At 47.2% G+C, this 22,817-nt stretch overlaps 1 protein-coding gene across 1 annotated transcript; it reads right to left on the bottom strand.

Annotated features, from left to right (window-relative positions):
* Nucleotides 1–2,642: 2,642 nt before the first annotated feature.
* MUC20 (mucin 20, cell surface associated) lies at nt 2,643–11,192 on the bottom strand. The gene is made up of 4 exons (XM_028100814.1): nt 11,096–11,192; nt 6,536–7,885; nt 4,405–4,496; nt 2,643–2,711 (listed from the first exon to the last, which is right to left on the bottom strand). The coding sequence occupies exons 1-4, from the start codon at nt 11,190–11,192 to the stop codon at nt 2,643–2,645; spliced, it is 1,608 nt and encodes a 535-aa protein (XP_027956615.1).
* Between the last annotated feature and the right edge of the window lie 11,625 nt (nt 11,193–22,817).

Here is a 22,817-nt window from a genome sequence, read left to right as displayed (position 1 = left end):
GCACATTTTTAAGACTTTATGTAGTCAAATTGCCCTCCAGAAAGACTGTACAAATTTCATTCACACCAATAGTGTTTAAGAGTGTTCTTTCCCCCTACACCCTCATCATGGAAATTATAATTTTTATAAATCCTTACCTATTGACACACAATTAGCAATATCTCACTGTATCAATTTACTTTTTTTTTTTTTGCTAGTGACGTTTCTTTTTCATGGAAAATAGGCAGTTATATTCCTGCTTCTGGAAGACATTTATACTACCTTCCTATGGGCATGTTTGCCTTTTTATTGCTTTGTAAGAGCTCTTTATTGCTTTGCATATTAAGAAGACTCTGGTTTTGCCATATATAGTGTACGTAAGTTCTTTCAGTTTGTTCTTTCTGTACCTGTTTACCCTCACCTACTAAGTTTAGCCCCTGGGGGGAAGAGACATCTTTGAATGCCCCACAGCACACAACATGTCTCTCTTCTGTTGTGGGTGCTCAGCAAATACGCTGAGAAGAATGTTTGACTTATTTTTGTCCAAATTCCTTTATAAAACTCATTCTGCCTCCCTCTGCAAGAGGAAGGAGATCAGTTGAATACATATACTCCCCTTATTCACAGCAATATCCAAAGTTGTGTTGTGTCCTCCATTCATTTAACAAATATTTACTGAGCACCTTTTATGGAGTCAGGCATTGTGCTAGATGCTAGGGATACTGGAGTGAATGAACTCTTATATTCTAGTTGAGGGAGACAGATAATAGGACAAATAAATAAAGTATGTATTATGTTAGGTTGTAAGCAGCATTAGGAAGCAAATCAAAGCATGGGGATGGCCAGGTGGACTCACCGAGACGGTGAGAGAGGTGGAGGTGTTACCGAGTGGATACCTGTAGGAGAAACCCTCTGAGCAAACTGAGCAACACATGCAGAGGTCCCCAGGCAGGAGCATGCATGCAAGGCCTGATGGATTCCTGGAACAGCAAGAAGGTCAGCATTGCTGGAGTGCAGGGAGCAAGTTAAAGAGGCTGGGGGAGGGGCACAGGTCGCACACAGCTTTGCAGGCCATTGTAGGACCTTTGCTTTCTGTCTGAATGAAATGGGCGGGTCTGGAGCCAAGGAGTGGCATGGTCTGCCTTACATTACAGAGCGACAGCCCTGGCTGGTGTGCTGGGACTACACTGGGGTTGGGGGGCAAAGGTAGAAACAGAGACCTGTTAAGAGGGTATGAGTAATCCAGGTGAGAGGCCATGGCAGATTGCACCAGGTGAGAGCAGTGGAGAGGGTGAGGAAGGGTCAGATTCTGGACTTATTTTGACAACAGTAGAGCCAACAGCATTCTCCGACAAGCTGGATGTAAAGTGAGTGTGAAGGAAATAGGGGAATAAAGACTGGTTTTGAGAATTTTGGCTTGAGCAACTGAAGGATGCAACTGACATGATGAAGAAGACGCAGGCAGAGCCGGTTTAGGGGAAAGATTAAGACTCTGACTTTGGAAATATTGAATGCAAGGTATCTTAGACCAAGCAGGGAGGTTGAATGTATACACTAACAATAGTTGTACATAAGGAGTGGGATTTTAGAAATGTTTTTCTTTCTCTTCCACTCCTCTTTCTATTTGTCTTTTTCTCTTGGTCCTTTTGAATTTTTCAGAATTGTAAAATCATAACAATGGAAAAGAGATTAACTACATTTAATTTTTTTTAGGGGCAGGGTAGGGGCAGAGGGGGAGAGAGAGAGAGAGAGAGAGAGAGAATCTCAAGCAGGTTTCACGCCCAGCACAGAGCCTGAAGCGGGGCTCGATCTCACAACCCTGAGATCATGACCCGAGCCGAAATCAAGAGTCGGACACTTAACCAACTGAGCCACCCAGGTGCCCCATAGCCACATTTAATTTTTCAAAAATAATAATAATAACTTGACTTATGAGCTAGAGGGGAGGAATAATTTTGTATTGCAGACCTTCTTGTGATCTGCTTGTGTCCAGAACTTGAAATTCAAGTCAATCCAACAAACATTCTCTGTGCTCCTACTACAGGCCAGGTTCAGGGGATACTGAGATACATATGGGTTTTGCTCTGAAGGAGCTCAGAGTTCAACAGGCTCCAGGGCCAGCCTCAGTAAGTGCTGTAATTGAGGTCCAAACCAAGAACCAGGGAAGAATGAAGGAGAGAGAGAGTAAGGAGGATGCACAAAATCCCTGTATCATAAAAATGTCAAAAAAACACCCCATATGGATCAAATAGATAACCTCTGGACCACACTGTGTGTAATTTTAATGTCTGATGGAAGCACAAAGAAGGTGGACAGACAGGTGATCAGATCGCTCTTTACTGAAACATAACGCTGTGCTAAAGGAAGTCCAAGGACATCTTTGGAACAAGGGAAGTTCCTCCTCCACCCCCACCCACCATCACACACACACACACACACACACACACACACACACACACACACACACACACTGAGGCATACGTGAGCCAGGGTCCCGCTGCCATGTCTGGAGTAAGGGCTTAGGCCGGCTGACCTCTTGGGAAGCTTCCAGGTATATCTCAGTGCAGTACCGTAGCTCCAGTCTGGGGTAGGGGAGGTTCCCAGGCTGCAGGTAGCACTGCCCCCTTGGGCACACAGCCAAGCCTGGCTGCAGGTGATGTTTCTTAGCCCCTCCTGACGCGCAGCAGAGAGACGTGGATGGGAGGCACGTGGGTATGCAGTTCTTGGTAGAGCTGGAGGGCACAAGGAGCAGGAGGTCCTTCCAGCCCAAATTTGGCCCATGAGTTCACCACAGGCCAAGGACAGGAAGGGACAATGGGAGAGAACATACGAGGAGGTCAGCAACCCTTCCCGAGCCCCCCACAGGCTGGGCATGGGCTAGGTGCTTCACGCACATTGTGTCATTTACCCTCACAATAACCTTATAAAGCAGGGTAGCAACTTCATTTTATAAGGGAGGAAAATAATATGGAATAGCTTACCCAAGGTCACACATTTATGAAGTGGAATTCACCCCCAGATCTATATGGCTCCGAAGTTTGTTGTTTGTCTGAGCCCTGAATGCTGTGTCTGTGTCCCGCTCCCAACAAGAGCTCATGCCCAACACCCGCACGGCCTGCTTCCTGCCCCTCAGCTCCTGACCTGCTCGTTTCTCCCCGGCCTCTTTCTGACCCCGGAAATAGTTTCCAGTTTGGGGGCTCAGATTTGGCACCATTCTGGCTTCCCTCTTTTTTTTTTTTATAAGATTTATTTATTTTATAGAGACAGAAAGAGAGAGGGGCAGAGGGAGAAGGGAAAGAGAGAGAGTCTTAAGCAGACTCTGTGCTGAGCACAGACCCCAATGGACGGCTCGACCTCACAACACTGAGATTGTGACCTGAGCTGAAACCAAGAGTCGGACACTTAACTGACTGAGCCACTTTGGCGCCCCTCTGGCTTCCCTCTTGGACTAAGATTCACACTTGCTACTTTGATTATCATGTGCAGTAGGCATTTGTCATTTCTCTAGCTGTCCGTTTTCAAACCCCCCCCCCAAAGGGAACTCCTTATTATGGGAGCCCTGATGGGCCCCATTCCACTAAGAGAACTTCAAGGGCCCAGACATTCCCTCTTCTCATCCCCTGGTAGCAAGATGCGGGCACAAGAGCTAAGCTGAGCTGACCTAGTCTAACCTTCCAAAGATTCACACCATCCCAAAAGCTCTGACCCCAGAATTCCACCACTGGAAGCTTTGTCCAGTGTTCCGGGTCTTAGGGGAATTTTCCCAACGCATACAAATATATCCCAATCTTGGTTCCCATCTAGAACATACATCTGAGGGGTGTTTTCTGCTAGCATTCCTAGTTCCTCTGGGACTTGTCCTTCTCATTCCATGTGGTTCAGTTTGAGCTGTCAGGCATGGTGGCCCTTGCAGGCCAATAAGATCAGTCTTTCCCCAGTATAATAGGCAGGTCTTGGGAGAAGGAAGTGCCTTTCACTCTGGGGCTGTCACAGCCACCTTTCCTTACATGTGGAAGGAGATTCCAAAGAACGAAGAGGTAAGAGAAGGAGAGAAAGGAAATCTTGGTGATCATGTCTAAGCTGCTGGATCCAGCCACAAGTGAAGTTGGAACAGTCACTTCTTGGTTTCTCAGCCAATACCTTGCCTTTTCTGCATAAGCTACAATGAGTAGGGTTTCTACTACTTGTAACCCAAAGTCCTGCCTATCTGCCCATTAATATCATTGACCTTCTTCCAAGGGCTAGAAGGCCTGACCTTCCAAAGGCCTGAGGAAATTGGGGGTGAGGGAAAGAATTTTTTTACCTAGCTCCGAAGGGGAATTCCCAACTCAAGAAAAACAGGCAGAAGCCAAGCCAAGCAGAGATTCTTAGATTTAGTTCCTAAAACTCTCCTCTACTTTCCTGGCCTAGAAAGTGCCCACTCACCTGCTGCATCAGCCTCTCTGCCACTCTGGGGTCAGTGAGGTCTTCTGGGGAGGCCACACTCAGCTGCAGGAGGAGAAAGCCTCCATCCCCCCCTGCAAGTTTAGAAAAGCAGGAGATGAACATATGGGTAGGTCAGTTCAGGAATCGTGACATGACCTGTGCTACCCAGCCTCTGTCCCCACCTCTGCACCTCTGTGCTCACTCTCATGTGTAAATGGGTCCATGCTCACATGGGATCTTTCATTTATTCACTGCAAAGAGAAAGAGGATTCCCACTTTCCAATAACTAGACTCCTTGTAGTGTCTTCCCAACAAGAGTGAAAGAAAAGTTGGCTAAAGGCCCCATCCACATTTGGAGAAGTCAAAAGAATAGTGTGAAGAAGGAGAAATGAAAGTGAAATCTAGAATGTTCTTGATGCCTGGAGGTCCCAGATGGACTGTTAGGAAAGGATCCAGACAGGGCGAGTGCCAGAGAGAGGTCGGCTCTCAGAGGGGATACCTCAGCCAATTCGTCCAGCTCTGAGTTGGCAGAGGTTTCAATCCAGCCTTCCGGAGCTAGCAGCTCTGGATGCTAGTTCTGGCTTCTGTAGAGCCCTAACCTCCTTGCCTTCACCTGCCACCTTGCAGTCATTTCTTCCTAGCAGTTAGAATTGATCAAGTGATTGCACTTCTCTATTTCTAGAGATAGAGATAGATACCAATATTGACATTGTATCGATATCAATATATATCGCTTTCATCCTGCTTGTGTTTGCTGCCATATGCGTATTTCACGGCTGGAATAGTCACGAGAAAGTGATTCTTTCGGTTAATGTGTATGAAGGTAGCTGGGTAGCTGGGGAACAGCTGTGGGAGAGAGACATTTTATGCTGACCCCTTTTGTACCTATTGAATTTTAAATCATGTCAATGTATCATCTAATCAACAAAAAATAAAGAAGAGCATTTTAAAATAAAAATATATTAATAAATCGAGCTTTAAAAAATGAAAGCCCAGTAGGAGACTATGAGATGGAATCAGACTTCTGTTTGGAGTCCCAGTGCTATGTTTTCACGGTCTTTAAATCTATTTCCTCACCTGTCGGGTGGGGCAATAACATCCACCCCCTGAGGTGGTTCTGAAGGTTTAATTAGAAGAGATAATGCATGCAAAGCTCGTAGTTCCCTGCCTGACGTCGGTGGGAACATTCAGCCGGTGGCACGGCTGACCGGCCATGAAATGTTTTCATGTCCTCCTCTGCTGGAATACAAATGGTGTTCGCTAAGGTGGTTGTGATTATTTTTATTTCACCTGCCCACAAAGGCGGGACCAGCTGAGGCTACCAAAGGGATGAGGTACAAGGACAGTGTCAGGAGGGAGGTGGAGGCTCCAGGCTGACAAGGAGCTGGGCTGACCAAGCGGCCTCTCACGAGCGGCTTCTTCCCTGAGAAGTATCTGTTGTCTTGGACATGTAGCTTTAAACCCCCAAACCTTCACCTTATTTTTTTATTTATTTAGTTCATTCATTCATTCATTCATTCATTCATTCATTCATTGTCACTATCTCTGGTTCCAACCCCAGCAAACACATCCAGTAAGCCCCACTTTCATGAGGTCCCAGCTGCTCAGAGGGCAGCAGCTTGGGCCAGATGTTCACATGGTGCCCCTCTGTGTAGCTCTAGCTGAACCAGAAGCTTCCAGAGCATGAGGACTGTGGTTTTTGAATAAAATTTGGGGCCTCGCCTGGCACATAGTGGTTACTCAACTGTTAATGTCATGGAAGGGTGGAGCTGGAAAGGACCTCATTGTTCATCCATCACAATCCCCTCCAGTTACTGGTGGAGAAACTGAGGCCAGAGAGCAGGGAGGAAAAGGACCTGTCCTGGGTCACTAGGTTGTTAAGGGCAAAACCAGGATCTCAAACCATTTCTCCAGACTTCTAGCCCCCCAGGTTTTCCATACACCACCCTAAATCTGCTTTGTTTCTGACTTTCGCAAGAATCTCTAGAAGATCATGAAGAGGTGACATCAGAGACTGGGCTCGGAATAGGCCCCAGATCTTTCCTTCCTCGCTACCCCTTATTAAGCACGTAGACATCCTGGAAACTCCAAACCCCGCATCCCCAAGATCACAGCTGTGGGAGCCCCTTACCTTCAGTAGTTTCTGGGGTCCACCTTGGCTGAGCAGTGGTGGGCAGAGCTGTGGGGGCCTTCTCTCTAGGCTTGCTGGCTGCCTTCGAAGTTTTTGCTGAGGTTGTGGTCTTGACGAAAGTGATGTTTGCCTCTCGGCTGCTGTTGGCCATAGTCAGATGGACAGAAGAAAAAGGGCTCCTGCTGATGGGGACAGACCCATGGGTTGTGCTGTCTGTGGTAGAAGGCTGGGAGGGGGTAGCGTTCTTGCTAGTGGCTATGTGGGTGTGGCTGGAGGCCGAGGCCGAGAGCCCAGCAGGGGAAGTCACTTTACCCACTGTTGACCCAGTCTCTGTGGAGATTGTAACCGCTCCTAAGATCTCAGTGTGGCTTGTTGTCTCAACAGAGAGGACTGAAGTTTCTTCCATGGGGTTGATGCTGACTGTCACCAAAGTTGTGCTGGGGGTTGTGGGCTCGGCTACTATTGTTTCTCCTTCTATGCTGCTATTAGCAGTTAGCAGGGTCTCAACTGTGGTATCAGGTGTGGCTGGTTCTGTGGCACTGGCTGCTGCTGAGGTCTCTGCAGAGGTCATGGTCTCGGTGAAGTGTGATTCTGCCTCGGTGGAATCAAACACAGTTGACACCTCAGAGGGAGACAAGGCCTTTCTTCCTGTGGGGTCAAGATCTACATCCGAGGTCCTAAGGGTGGTGGCAGTTATTATTATTTTGATAATGCTACAATTGGTAATCTCCATGTCAGTGATGCTGTAGGACAGCAAGTCTTTAGCTGAAGCAGTCTTGTCAGGTGCCAGGGCCTGTGAGGTGGTGATGGCCAGAACTGAGTGGTCTGAGGAGGCACTGCTGTCTGAGGCCAAGCCTTGGGCTTCTGCAGAGGTGTGAGTCAATGTCAAGATGTCAATTAGGATTCTCTTTGCCTCTTCTGAGCTGTCATCAGTACAAAGGGTGTCAGAGACAGATTCCACAAGATCACTGCCTGTAACAGTCTCAACCGTGGTCATTCCAGTTCCCATGGGGCTGCCACTTGTGGCTGATGCCTCCATAGGAGTGGTGATCACAACCATGAACTTGGACAGTGTCATTTTTCTGAAGGCCCTGGTCTCTGTTGCAGGAAAAATGGTTTTGGTTTCCCTAGTCTCTGCTTCTGAAATGGTGCTGGCCAGGATTAAGTTCCTATCAAAGGTCTGGGTGCTCAGGGTTTGAGTTTCCAAAGGGATGTGGCTTGGCACAGAGGTCTCAACAAGGTCAGTGGACTGGAATGCTCCCTCTGAACTTGTCCCGAACCCCGGAATCATGGCAGGCTCTTCTATATGGTCAGTTGTCACCAAAGGACGTGGTCTGCTGGTGCTAGGGTCTATATTGGGTAAGACCAACATTGTGAGCCATGAGTCTCAGTGGACTAACTTCATACACGCTCCTGTGTTTACGCCCTGGACACCCGGGGGGGGGGGGGAAGAAGTTGCTTTTATGCCATTTTTCATCTATACATACAAGGAAGAAGGAAGCACTATCATCAGGAAGACCAATCCCTTGTGTCAGCCATGGAAGTGGGATCACCTGAAGAATGTTCTCTGATGACCCAGTTGAGGCAAACAAGCCTCAGAATCTAGTTGATTATTGGTCTGAAGCCATCAGAGGGAATGCATGCGGCCAGGATCCAGCTTCAAGGGGAAGCAAAGAAGGCAGAAGTCCAAGTGAGCCAAGAACTACAGAGCAGGGACCCAACTCTCAGAACTTTCTGAAAGAATCCTTGTCAGTTTCGCACCGATACTTTTCTCATCCAGCAGATGTTTCCCCATGGAAGTAAAAACCCTTCAAATACAGGAAACATCTGTGGTTTTGTATTTAGAGGTAGCTGGGAGGATGGGGGAGAGGAACCTCCACAGACAGAGTAGGTGATGGCTGCTGCAAAAGCGAAGGGAGCAGGCCGAGTTCTTGGGAAAGGGGCAAGCTTCCCATTCCTGCTCATCTGACATGGCAGGGATGGGACCCCGGAGCTACAGAAATGATGCACCAGCCATGTTCCACAGGTAGCAGTGAGCCAAGGGAGGCACATGTCACTCCTTAAAGAGATGCTGTTAGCATTTCTCCACAGGGCAGAGCATCTCTGTCCACTCAACGGATCCTCGGAGGTTGTATGAGTGGTGGGTTGGGTGGCATTCATTGCCTGGGGGTCTACAGCAGGATCTTTTCATGGGCGGACAAGCGTGCTTCTCCCGTCTACGGAGGAGGAAGTGCTCTCTCTGTAAGTGGGCCAAGGACCCTTTTGGGGAGGGTTGCCAGATTTAGCAAATAAAAATACAGGATGCCCAGTTAAATTTGAATTTGAATTTCAGATAAAGAATAATTTTAACGACAAATTATGTTTTTAGTATGTGTACTTCTCATGTAATATTTGAGACATACTTACAGAAAAAGCTTTGTTACTTGAAATTCAAATGTAAGTGAATGTCCTGTGTTTTATCCAGTAACCCTACTCTTGGAAGGAAAAGAATCAAAATATAAGCCCCGCTTTTTGGGGTCCTGAAGATTTGAGATGGTCTTTACTGAGGTCTACTGGCCCAAAAGTACCCAAGGACCCCAGGGAAGTACAGTACCATTTGGTCATTGGTCACTTCTACTCGGGCTGTCAGGATGGGGCCCCAGATCCTCAGTTTGTCCTCTTGTGTCTCTCCCTCAAAGATAAAAGAGCACTGGGCCAGGAGGCAAATACTGGGCTCCAGCCCTAGGCCTGTTGCCAACCAGCTCTGGAGTCCTGTGATTGACTGGTTCAAATGCTGACTCTGCCTCCTACCAGCTAAGCCGGTCACCAGACCTCTCCGAGCCTCTCTTGTGAACGCGGGTTATCCTACCTGCCTTGCTGTGGTGGTGAGGACCAGAGGAGAAGGGGAATGGGAAAGTCTTATATCCCAAAGCCAGCAAGGGTCACTAAGCATCCCTCCACAGCCTTGTCCCCTCCAAGAGGCACTTGAGAGCACACAACCTTCTTTAATGCAGTGAGAATGGCAGGCTGTCCCCGCATGCAGATCAGGTGAGTCATAGCATCCACTTCCACTCTCATTAGTTGTTCACAAATCATGCTTTTACTGGAATTTCTTCTCCCCACTTCAAGGCCCAGGATATTTCTCCGAGCTTCCTCAGTCCCCACATGGTGGAGTCAAAGCCGTTCTGCATCAACCTACGTAGCCTAAAGCCCAAACAGGTGTTCTTGTGGTCTGACCACCGACCTCCCCAGAAGTATTTTCTACCTTTTCCAGGAACCCCGTGATATCATCCTGCTGTGAAACCTCGTCATGCTTCCCAAACCATAGCCTCTTCACACCCCCCTGGGACTCTCACACCCCTTACCCAAGTCTCCTGCCCATCAGAGGTCTTCTCAAGCACAGCAAAGCCTACCCAGCCTTGTATGGCACTAGAATGCTGCAGCTTTCCCGGTCCCTTCCTCAAATCAGACTGGCAGAGAGGAAGGTGTGTGTACTTTGGACCCTGAGTTTGAGTCCCTGCTCTGCTGCTTACCAGCCATATGACTCTGGCCAAGTATCTGGGCTCCAAGCCTGCATTTTCTCATCTCTCAAATGGAGCTAAGGGTACATATTTTGTAGGGTTTTGAAGATTAAATTAAATTAAATGTAAAACGTGCAGCACAAGCCTGGCAGATCATGAGTGTGTACAGAAGACAAAGTAGTCTAGAGTTTACCCGCATGAGGAATAAAATCCTGGCTTTGCAGGTGATTTGTTGAATCCTGGTAAGCCTTAGTCCCATCACCTCTGGGGGCAGGGGTGGGTAGGAATAAGACTCGTGTCTCTCTTATGGGGTCATTGTGAGGATTAAAAAGACAGAGCTTGGGACATCTCTGTACCTTCCTCTCAATTTTGCCATGAAACTAAAACTGCTCTAAAAAATAAACTTTTTAAAAAAAAAAGATAATTCAGGATGCTGATAGAAAGGGAGACTATATCTGGGGGGGTATAGAGGTTATATGGGAATCTCTGTCCTTTCTGCTCAATTTTGCTGTGAACTCTACAAAAAAAAAAGTCTATTAAAAAAAAAGACAATGCATGCGACAAGCTTGGCACAGTTCCTATTACACATCTATGTTAGTTCTCTTCTTTTATAAGAGCCCTGCCTCCCTCAGAATCCACCCTCCCCAAGCAGTCTGTGACAGACTTTTCACACACAAAAACTGGTTTTTAAAGGAAATCTGGGCTAGGAAATAAACTTGGAGGATTTAGAACCCGGTCAAGCCATTTTCTTTGGCTTTAGTCAGATTTATCCCCAGCGGGTACCCCCCTGGCCCATTGCTTTCCTCGGCCTCCCTTGCCCCCCCTTCAGTCTCATGCAGAAAGACAAACCCACAGTCACCGCACCAGGACGTCACTCATTCTACAGACCGAGGTGTCAGATGTGGGGCAGCTGACACACTGCCATTTGCATACTCTTTATCAACAACAGGAAAATACTTCAGATGTAGCTTTATGGTTAATTGCAATTAACCCAAGAGGGCTGCCGGTACAGAAACTCACACCCAGAGCTCTGTCAGGATAGAAGCCCCCGCCTCCTTACCTGCGGAGCTCCTGGGGGCCCCAGCTTCCCAGCAGAAGAAAAGGGGCAGAGCCAAGCCCCAGAGAAAGCCCATCCTCGGGGAAGCTCCGGCCACCATTGCCCAGCACGTCTGCCCACTGCCTCTAACTGCCACCTTTTCCTGCTTCCTCAATCCAGGGAGGAGGGGCGGGCCACCCGCCTTGGTGTGACTGGATAGTTTCCAGAATGCAACCAGGTAATCACAAATGCACAGGCTGAGAGCTGGCAGGGTGCATGTCAAGGGCTGTCAGCAAGTTAACCCTCCTGCCCAGTGGCCTCTCCTCTCTGGAGATTTGGAGGAGTTTGATGGTAAGATGTGGAATCATTTCCACAGTGATATTCGCTCCCCGCAGCCAGGGAGGCCAGGGAAAATGGTGTTTCACATTTCCCCCCTTTCTACAACCCTTCCTCCTCCTCCCCCGACCCCTGTGCATGGGTCTTAGGCTTTTAGTTCAGTAGACCTGGGTTTCATTTCTAATCCTAGCCTTTTTTAGCTCTGTGATCTAGGGCAACAGTTAAGGAAGGAGCTGGAAACAGAATTTAGGGCAAATTAAAGAACATTTCTGAAGCTCAACTTCCTGATCTATAAAATGGGCATCATCCCACCTTGCTGGGCTGTTTTGTGAGGATTACACGAGAGAGTAAAGCTCTTACACAGTGCCTGCTACATACTTGTTGCTCATGGAATACATATACATCCGAGGTGCTCAATAAATGAGAGCCCTCGGGTCGTGAGATGGAGCCCCACGTTAGGCTCTGCACTCGGCGTGGAGACAGCTTAGGACTGGCTCTCCTTCTGTCTCTCCCTCCCCCACCCAAAATAAATAAATAAAATCTTAACATAAATAAGTGAGAACCCTGGCATTTACCCTGATCCTCAAGTGATAGAGAGAAGGGACAGCCCCCCAAGGTCTGCAGGAGACAGGGTGGAGCAGGACTCTGATCTCTAATGTCTTTCCAATGATTCCTGAGATTCTGCATCCCTGTCAGAGTCAGGACCACGTCCAGAGCCAGAGTGGAAGGCGGAATGGGGAAGGCACTAGCTGGGAGAAGGGAAAGTGTAGGTGTGCAGGACAGAGTCACGGGGCCTGGGAGGGGGGAAGTGTGAGGGCAATGACTGAAGGAAGCTTATGGGATTTGACCACAAGAAGGGGACTGAGGCTAGCGAATATATTTTCAAATGCCCTAGAAATGAATTTTACCCCTTCCAGGGGCCAAGGAATGAGCTGTTATGGCCACGGCCAGTGGTGGACAAAGGTACCTTGGGGATTTCAGGGCCAGAGTTTTGTGATGAAAGCCACTCTAGAGTAGAGTGGATTAGAATCAAGAAATCACAAAATCCCACTGCTGGAAGGAACTTCGAAGTGCAATCAGAAAACTTAAGGTCTGTTTCCAGCTCCTTCCTTAACTGTGGCCCAGGAACTGTGTGATTTTGGACAAGATACTTGCCTTCTCTGGGCTTGCATCAACAAGGTCCTCTTGGCCACGCAGTCTGAGGTTCTGCATTTGGGTGTGAGACACTGTCTTCTAGAACTTCACCCTGCGCTGGGATAAAGAACCTTGCTGCCTAGAAGGAGGGAGTCATTCCAGAACATGGGGGAAGACTCTGTGAGAAGAGGCTGAGGGGGTACACCTGGGACACTGCCCAGCATGCGGAGTCCGAGATCTTGAACCCCGGTTCCAACTACACCATTGATCTGTAGAGTACCCCTGACAGGCTGAGCCATTCCACCTTCCCATTCAACCTAAATCCTTTACTTTATCAAATGGGAGGATGGATTTCCCCTTGCGGGGGGGTTTCCAGTGAGGAGAGGAGGTCCTGGGGGCCACAGCAATGACCTGAAGTCGGTTTGGCCTGTCTAGTAACATGAGTGCGTGTGATCCAGTATGGGGCTTCCCCCTAGAGAAGACGGAAGAAACTCTAGCAAAAAAACCCAGAACTCTTAAATAAATACAGAGAACAAACTGGTGGTGGCCAGAGGAGAGGCAGATGGGGGTGTGGGTAAAGAAGGGAGTAAGGGGTATACACTTCCAGTTATAAAATAAAGAAGTCACGGAATGAAGAAAGAAGGAAAGAAAGGAAGGAAGGAAGGAAGGAAGGAAGGAAGGAAGGAAGGAAGGAAGGAAGGAAGGAAGGAAGGAAGGAAGGAAGGAAGAAAGAAAGAAAGAAAGAAAGAAAGAAAGAAAGAAAGAAAGAAAGAAAGAAAGAAAGAAAGAAAGAAAGAAAGAAGGAAAGAAAAAGAAAGCAAGCCTGCAACTCCTTTCCACCACTTCCCTCCCCTCCTGGGCTGCCTCTCTGCCCCACCCGGGCTGGGAGAGGGACTTCCTCATTCCAGCAGCCCTTGGCTTAATCCACAGACTGAAGTATTCCAGGCGCCATTCTCTTGCCCACCACAGACTTCTCCTCATCATTTCCTTTCTCTTGTCATCATTTAAGTGATCAACAGCTCAGCTCCAGCCCAGTTGCCTATGATGGGATCTAACCAGGAACTTGCTGGCCGCGAAGCCTGGCTGAATACTGCCCTGGGTTTGCTGGATTTTGTCTGGTCCATCTTCCTCTATATCAGGGCGGGGGCGGGGCAGGGGGAATTTCCAAGCCTGAACACATGACTGTTGGCCCTGGAGCCATAATAATCGAATCTGGAAAGTTTCTGGACCTTTTTTTTCCCCTTCCCAGCCAAACCTCAGCTCTCACCCTGAATGAGCATTGGAGGCTGGTTTTGTTAACTTAACACACGTATATGGAGCACCTACTATATGCCTGCCACTGTTGTAGGCATTTGGAATACGTCACTGAGTACAATAGGTCCCTGACCTCATGGAACTAACTTCCTAGTGAAGAGAGATGGCAAGCAATAGACACAATAAATAAGTGAATTATGTACGGATGAATACTATGGGAAAGAGAAGGAAAAAAGACAAGAAGAACCTGGTATTGGGGGATGGCAGGGGGAGGTGCAGTTTGCTGTGTTAAATAACATGGTGAGATCTGAGCAATGAGCTGAAATTGGTGAGAAAGTTAGTCGGGTGGATACCTGGGAAAGAGCATTCCAAGCAGTGAGAACTGCTAGAGAAAGGTCCAGGGGCTTAAGGCAGGATCAAGTTCAAGGAGCACCAAAGGGCTTGTATGACTGGAGCCATGCTAGGGGGCAGAGTTGGGGGGTAGGGGGTAGATTGATGAGGGTAGGTGATAAAGGGCCTTGCCAGCCTTGGGGCCGGTACTCTGAGTGAGGTGGGAACCAACCTGGGGAGTTTTTTTTTTAGCAGAGTAGTGATGGGATCTAACTTTAGAAGGATCACTGTGGCAGCTGTGCTAAGAATGGGAGGCTTTTTCCCTAGTCCAGGCAAGAGATGAGGGTGGCTCTGACTGTGGGGGTAGCAGAGGACATGGTGGGAGTTGGTCAGATTCTGGATATATTTTGAAAATAGAGTTCACATGATTTCCTGCCAGACTGATGAGGGATGTCAAAGAAACAGAAGTCAAGAATAAGTATAAACTTCTCAGGGTGCCTGGGTGGCTCAGTCGGTTAAGTGTCTGATTCTTAATCTCAACTCAGGTCTTGATCTCAGGGCTTTGAGTTCAAGCCCCATGCTGGGTGTAGAGCCTACTTAAAAAAAGAAAAGAAAAGAAAAGAAAAGAAAAGAAAAGAAAAGAAAAGAAAAAAAGAACAAACTTTTCAGCTTGAACAACTGGAAGAATGGAGTTGTCATCAGTGCCCTTTGGGTCTGGCTCTTTCATCAGAGTATTTAGAACCCCTCCTGCCACAATGAAACCAATGCATATTGTAGGGATGAGTCTGATTCAGAAAAAGGGTTATCAAGGAAAGCCCAAAGCACCAGCCTGCCAAGAGTCTGATAAAAGAGTCGACTTGGTCAAATGTCCTTGAAATACAAGGTTGTAAATCTGCTAGACCACTGAGTTATAGCCTAGCTCCACAGGCCATAGCTAAGTTGTTCTGGGTTTGTTGGGAGGAAAAATCTTTTTCTCCTCCAAATTGGGTCCAGTGATTGAGGGCCTGCAAATTAATCGAGAACAGATAAACAGGAGAAAAGACCAAGTTTATTGACAGGGTACCCAGGAAGTTGCTCAGTATTCAGTAACTCACAGAATAACTGGAGATCAAGGTTTATATAACAAAGGTAATGAAGGAGTAGGAGTGGAAGGGGTGAGGGGCTTAAGGTTTCCCTGGGAAGGTATGGAAAGTTCTATTAGGCAGTCTGGCTCTATGGCAGCTGAATGGGTTAGAAAATCACTCAGAGGGAGATTTTAATGGCAACTATATTTTCGGAAAGTTCTGCTTTAGTCAGTTAAGAGAAGTTCAGATAACGTTTCTTTCTACATCTTCTGTAGCTCCAAATTTTCTACTTTATTTTTTTTAAAGATTTTATTTATTTATTCATGAAAGACAGAGAGAGAGAGAGAGAGAGGGAGAAGCAGCCTCCCAAGGAGCAGGGAGCCCGATGCGGGACTCGATCCCAGGATCCTGGGATCTTAACCATGGTTAAGCGTCTACCTTCGGCTCAGGTCATGATCCCAGGATCCTGGGATCAAGTCCCGCGTTGGGCTCCCTGCTCCTTGGGAGCCTGCTTCTCCCTCTGTCTCTCTCTCTCTGTCTTTCATGAATAAATAAATAAAATCTTTAAAAAAAAAAACAAATTTTCTACTCTAAAGTATCTTTATATCAACTCTAGGGGTCCAAATGTGTCCCTACAAGTTCAAAATGTTGAGTATGCACAGATTGTTTAGATGAGATCCTGTCAGGCAGATTACCACAGAAGAGGTGGTGCGAATCATCTAAATTTGCAAGGACCTGAGAATGGGCCCTCCCCACCCTAACCCCTATTCCTTGAGTTATAATATAGGAAACTCCAGGGAGCCCTCCGTCCATTTGTTCATTCATCTCTTTATTAGGGTATAACCTATATACTGTAAACTATATCAATCCTAAGTTGCCTACAACTTGATGAATTTTTACATATGAATACGCTCAGGAGGTATCCACAACTCAGACAGAGATAGAAGACATTTTCAGCACCTCAATAAGCTCCCCCGTGTTCCCTTCCAGTCAATATCTCCCCCCCCAAAATCATTCTTACCTCTATCACCATGGATTAGTTCTGCCTATTTTTGAACTTCACACAAACGGAATTATGAATACATACTCTCTTGTGTCTGGCCTCTTTTTCTTAACATTATGCCTTTCAAACTCAGCTGTGCTGTTGTGTGTAATAGTTCCCCATTTTGTTTGTTGTTAGACAGTATTCCATGGTATAAAGTATACCACAATTTATTTATCCATTTTCCTACTGATGGACATTTGGATTGTTTCCAGTTTTTCACTATTCTTTGTTTTTTTAAGATTTTATTTATTTATTTGAGAGAGAAAGAGTGAGAGACAGATCATGAGCAAGGGGGAAGGATAGAGGGAGAAGCAGATTCCCTGCTCAGCAGAGCCCAAAGTGGGACTCGATCCCATGACCCTCGATCATGACCTGAACCAAAAGCAGATGCTTAAGCAACTAAGCCACCCAGGTGCCCACTTTTTCACTATTCTGAAGAAAACAGTCTCACATATGTTTTGGGTATACATACCTAGGAGGGGAATTGCTGAGTCATTGGGCATATATGTGTTTAGCTTCACTGTATTGTATCCAACAGTTTTCCAAATCGATTGCACCAGCTTCCGCTATACCAGCAACATATGAGAGTTCCAGTTCCTCCATATTCTCTTCAACACCTGGTATCATCAGTCCTTGTAATTTTAGACATTCTTATGAATGTGGATTTCTTTTTCTAATTTTAAGCTGAATTACAGGCTGGGCTTGTAATGCAAGGCCTCTGTTTTCCCAGGGCTTTTCCCAGGTGGTAGGCTGCTGCCTGGGAAATGAGTTTCCTAGGGAAAGCATTTGGAAGACACAGGGAGGGAGGATGGAGGGCCAGATAGAAATGAAATATGCATACACATATGCACACGCACACATACTCAACTAGAGAGGAATCTGCAGTTTTGGAACATCTCGGAAATTGTCTCTTCAGTTTGGATAAACTTAACTATGGGCACCCTGGCTGGGATAAAGGGATGATATAGGAGCAACAAGAGGAGATGGAATTTTTGGAGCTTTGGAAGGAAAATAAGCACTGAGTGAAGAGAGGGGAAAAGAGCCCACAAATCAGCATCTTTAGGCTCTCTATGAGACCCACGGGATGATCCCAACTGGAGATGCCACATCCCACAGTACTTCACCTGAAAAGCACTTCCTAGCAAGGAAGGGAGATCTCAGGTTCTGGATGTATGAGGTGCGTTCTTCCATCCAAGGCCCAGGGCTGTCCCTTCCCCCAGGCTCCTCTGTCCCTGGGCAGGAGAAGAAATCTGTGGTTGGAAGAACTGGAGGCCTGTGTTCCCAAAAGCCAGGGGGTAGAACACCTTTTGTGCACCATCCAAGTCCTTTTGGCCTTGGTTCCTGTTCCAGCCATTGCTACAGTGACCGGGTTTCCAGGAGTGATGGGCACTGCCTTGCCATGTTCCATTTGTTCTCTCCCAGGTTTTCCCTGCCACCAGGTCTTGGGATGCTTCTGGGAGCTGCTCCACTCTCACACACCAACAACAAAGAACCGAGAGAATTAGCACCCAGTGGAAGAACCCATAAACCATGAGAATGGGGAGCGATGGACAGACGCTTGCTATTTCATCCCCAGGACAGATGGTTCTCCGAAACATTTTATAAGGCTGTTTAGAAGGTCCCACAGGATCAAGCAACCAGTTAGCCATAACGGGGCCAACTGGATAATGCGTCTTTGTGCTGGCTCTCCCTTATTCTCTGTGTCACTTCCCTTTCCCTTCACCCCTGCTCCTTGGAATTCTGTTCCCAAATAAATTACTCAGTTTCTGCTTTCAGAGAAACTAAGCTAGAACAGAATCATTGGTGGATAACTGGGCTCTGACAGGGCCTCCTTTGCTATAAGCATTTACTTAGAAACCAGTGTTCAGATGAACAAAAGTCTGGAGGGAGGCATGGCCAGGGATAATGGGTCATTCCACTTAGTTGGAACATAGAAATGGGGAAGGAGACTAACAGGAGATAAAGCCAGAAATGCCCCTTGGGGCCTTGCTGTGGAGGACTTTGCAGCCATGTATGGGAGACTAATCTTTGTTCTGGAGACAATGAGAAACCAGTGATGGTTTTCGAGTAATGGTTGGCAACACCAGACCTTCAGCAGTGGGAAGGAAGAGACATGAACCGTGTGGTGAAGTAGACCTAGAAAGACTCGGCCCCTTGCTGAAGAAGGCCAGGGACAGAGAGAAATAAAAGAAGATCCTGAGGCCTGGAGTGCAGGAAGGGTAGGGATCGATTCATGGAACAGGAGGAGGAGGAGGAGGTCTGAGAGAAGTCAATGGGCTCAGCAGACCCTAAACCCCCTGGCATCACCCTCCTGAGCTTTGAAATCCTCACAAAAGGAAACTCCCGGGAGGCCAATCCCAACCCACCAGAGGAAGATCCCCCTGCCTCTCTTTTCATCCTGGGAAGACAAGTGGGTGGCCATGAGGCTACAGGGCTCAGATCAGGCTATTTGGGGACTTACAGACAATGACACGATGCCTGGGAAGGAATATTGAGGAAGGAGGCAGATATCATTTAGCCAAAGGGGTGCTGGGTTGTCATTTGCCATTTTCAAGAAATGTTTGTTATATTCATTGTAGCCACCACAAACAATGAATTCCATGAGCCCAATTTATGTTCTATACTCTGTATGGCTGATTTAAATGTGTTTACAACAATTGCAGATTTCCGTTTTCCTCTGGTTGAGCCAATGTGGAAGCACGCAGGATAGAAACCAAAGAGACAAGCACACTGGGTCCAGGGATGTGGCCCCAGCAGGCCCAGGGGCAGGGGCAGGGAGGAGCTTCACGGGAGATGTCAGGCTCTCTTCTTGATTCCCTTCATGGAGATGGAGAGGGGCGTCCCTGGGAGGCTGGTTTGGAGAAGCTGCTGGACCTAAGTGAGCAGGAAGAAAAGGCCTGTACCCTCTTCAACTTCTTTGCATGGGCCCCAAATAACAGCTAATGTCTTGTTGTACATCGACCAGGGCCCTTGTGCAGCAGCTCTCACTACAAGGCAAGGTCTAGGACACAGGTGAGGACAGGGAAGTGGGAAGGAGGTACTTCAGGTCACCCAGGTAATAAATGGTAGAGACAGGATTCAAACCCAGGTCTTTCTGGCTCCCAAGTCGGTGCTCCTTCCATGGTACCATACTGCCTTCCTTTCTGCCCAGTGCTCACAATATACTAGAGGGGGGCCAAGACCTCTGCCCCAGGGCTGGGCAGAAAGCTCTGGACAAGTTAGGGCTGAAGCCAGGGCACAGAAGACAAATAGAGAAGGAAGGGTGATTTAGATATGATGCAGAGAGCAGCAAACCACAGTCATGGACCGAATCTGACTTACTGCAGGTTTTATGGCACAGATCACAAGTTAAGAATGCTTTTTACATTTTTGAGTGGTTGAAAAAAGTAAAAAAGTCAAAGTCACATGAAAATTACATGAAATTCAAGTGTCAGTATCCATGGTCAGGAACCATGGCTCCTAGCCCTAAAACCAATGTTGCCATGGAGCTCTGCCCCAGCTCAGGTCTCTCTTTTCCTGCTTGGTAGTTGTTCCTTGACTTTGGGGCCTGGAGGCCAAGGAGGCAGGAGCAGGTTGTCACCACCCCTTCTGGGAGAACCTCTAGAACACTCACTATGCTCTGCATCCAGTCTAGATTGCGTCTCGCGGGGCTTGGGGTGTTCTCCATCCTCAGCACCATCTGCAGCACCATCTTGGTATTCTGAGAAGCTGAGAAACATGAGTGAAGGCTCCTGTTCTCATCCCTGATTCCCACACCACCACCCCCCCCCCCGCTGCCTAACATCCTTCGTCCCTCTCTGTAGACTCCCTCAAAAGTCTAGATGCGTCAGGTCAAGAGGCATCTATATTGCAAGAAATGAAAGGGCAATTAGGTGGAACCCAATCATCCCACTCCCCACTCTGATCCCCAACCACCAACAGCTTAACCTCTCCCTGTGGGGATCTGGGAAAGTAGCTCAGAGGGGAGCAGTAGGTGGTCAGGAGCTGTGGGGGAAATAAAGCTGGGAGGAATGTGTAGGCACTTTTGATATGATATGGACAAAATGCAAGGATCTCAGGATTGTCGGGGACCTCAGGCGCCATCCAGTTCACATCCTGGCCTTGATCTGAGGTACATAGAGGGGGCTTTCCTTTGTCCATCACAGCATCCAGCTCCGCCGGGGGTGGGAAGGAGCATGCATGTGAGTTACCCGGGTTGCAGAGGGCATGGTGGTCTGGGCAGCAATCTGATGCCATGTGGCAGAATTCATCACAGTAGCAGCTTCCTCTCTTTCAGTGGTGATCTGTTCCAAGGCAGCAGAGGGGCTGGGGTTGGGAACAGCTGCCTGAGAAAAAGGGACATTTAAAAAGAGACAGATGTAGGGGCACCTGGGTGGCTCAGTCGGTTGAGCATCCGACTCTTGGTTTCAGCTCAGGTCATGATCTCAGGGTCATGGGATCAAGCCCCGTGTTGGGCTCCTCACTGAGCAAGAAGTCTGCTTGAGGATTCTCTCTCCCTCCCCCTCTGCCCCTCCCCCTTCTCCTGCTCTCTCTCTCAAATAAATAAATCTTAAAAAAAATTACCTCAAAATGGATCACAGATCTGAATGTAAAAGTTAAAACTACAGAACTCTTAGGTGAAAACATAGATGTAAAACCATCATGGCCTCAGACTAAGCAATTTCCCAGATATGACACCAAAAGCACAAGCGACAAAAGAAAAAATGTACTGGCCTTGATCAAATTTTGAAGCTTTGTGCTTCTAAGGATAGTATCAAGAAGGTGAAAAGACAATCCATGGAATGGGAGAAAATATCTGCAAATCACACATGTGATATGAGAATTTTATCCAGAGTATATAAAGAACTTTTGCAACTCAACAAAAAAAGACAAATAACCCAATTTTAAATGGGCAAAGGATATATCCAAAGAAGACAATACCAATGGCCAATAGGCCCATGAAAGGATGTTCAACAACATTTGTTATCAAGGATATGCACAACAAAACCACAGTGAGATACCACTTCACACCCATTAGGAAACGAGTGTTGGTGAGAATGTGGAGAAATTGGACCCCCACATATTGCTGGTGGAATTGAAGAATGGTGCAGCCACTCTGCAAAAGAGGAAAACAGTTTGGCAATTCCTCAGAATGTTTAATGTAGAGTGAAAACCATATGATGTTCACGACCCTGTGAACACACTAAAAACCACTGAAGTGTACACCTGAAAAGGATGAACTTTATGTCACATTCGTTATATCTCAGGAAAGCTGTTATTAAAAGGAGAGGCGCAAGAATGAGATGGAGCTGAGAGAAAGAGAGAAGAATGAGAGAGAAGAGGGAGACAAGAGGAGAGTGGCACCAGTGGGGCAGCAAGGAATAAAGAAAAGCAATAGAACCACACACAGAAGTGTGACAAGAGGGACAGAGAAAAACCCCACAGAGCTGGAGAAAGATCTCCATGGTCCCTATTCACAAAACAGTTTCATCAACCCTGATTCGGACCATTTTCTCAAGGTGCTCAGTTCAATTATATCTGACCATTGCCTACCCACTACAAAGTGAAGGGGCTTATCTTCTTTAAGGGAAGGGGAAAACAAGGCGTTGGCAGGCAAGGAAGTGGCCGAGGTCATCTAGTGAGTCAGTGGCTTAGGTGGGAATGAGCCCCAGGATCTCTCACACCCAGGATTCTCAAAGATGTCCTTCCTCTACTTTACCTTGACCTACTCAATCACCTCCTGTTAGGTTAGCACCTGTGTGGGGCTTTGTTTAGGGATAAACTTGAGAGCCTTCCAAGGTTGACAAGATCAACAGGGAGCAGGTCCCTGAGGGGATGGGGGGTTGGGTGTGGCCAACCCAGCCTGTTATGGAAACAGGCACAGGCAGGTACCTGGTCAAAGGGGAGCAGTGTCCTGGGAGGTCAGACCTCTCAAGGTGATGGCGGGCTAGGCTGGGGTGGTGACCCCTGAGTTTGGCGTGGCTTCTGCCTCTTGTTGAGCTAGAAGCCTCCTGTAAGTGATTAGTTCCCCTTCTCACATCACCCCCTCTTCCCGAGTGCCTGATTCAGTGTCAGGTTGTCACCAATAACAAGGGTGGATCAAAAAGGGCTGGGGGTGGAAAAAAGCCCCAGAGACTATCCAAACAAGAGTTGTAGCCCATTTGGGAGTCAGAAATCAATTCAGTGGTCATAGTCATGATGAGCATTTATTTTAATAAGATGGAATGGAATGGAATGCAATGGAATGGAATGGAATGGAACGGAACAGAAGAATAGAATAGAATAGCATAGCATAGCATAGCATAGCATAGCATAGAATAGAATAGAATAGAATAGAATAGAATAGAATAGAATAGAATAGAATAGAATAGAATAGAATAGAATAGAACAGAAAAATCCACATACATTGTATATAAGTATAAGCTGTTTGGAGTTCTTTTTGAAATTTTTGTTTGTTTTTATATACATGTATGTATGTACCGAATCACCACATAAAATATACTTATTAATGTAGATTGTGGCCAGAAAAGTTTGAAAGCCACTGATCTAGAAATGGAAATTTTCCAAATTTCCATGCTTGAGTGGGCGACAGAACTGGGAGTAG

The sequence above is a fragment of the Eumetopias jubatus genome, unplaced genomic scaffold (genome assembly GCF_037043125.1).
Source record: "Eumetopias jubatus isolate StellerSeaLion01/CBP00866 unplaced genomic scaffold, mEumJub1_p1.0 scaffold_1, whole genome shotgun sequence".
Classification (NCBI taxonomy): domain Eukaryota; kingdom Metazoa; phylum Chordata; class Mammalia; order Carnivora; family Otariidae; genus Eumetopias; species Eumetopias jubatus.
Note: the sequence above shows the minus strand (reverse complement) of the source record. Positions and strands in the feature narration are given on the sequence as shown.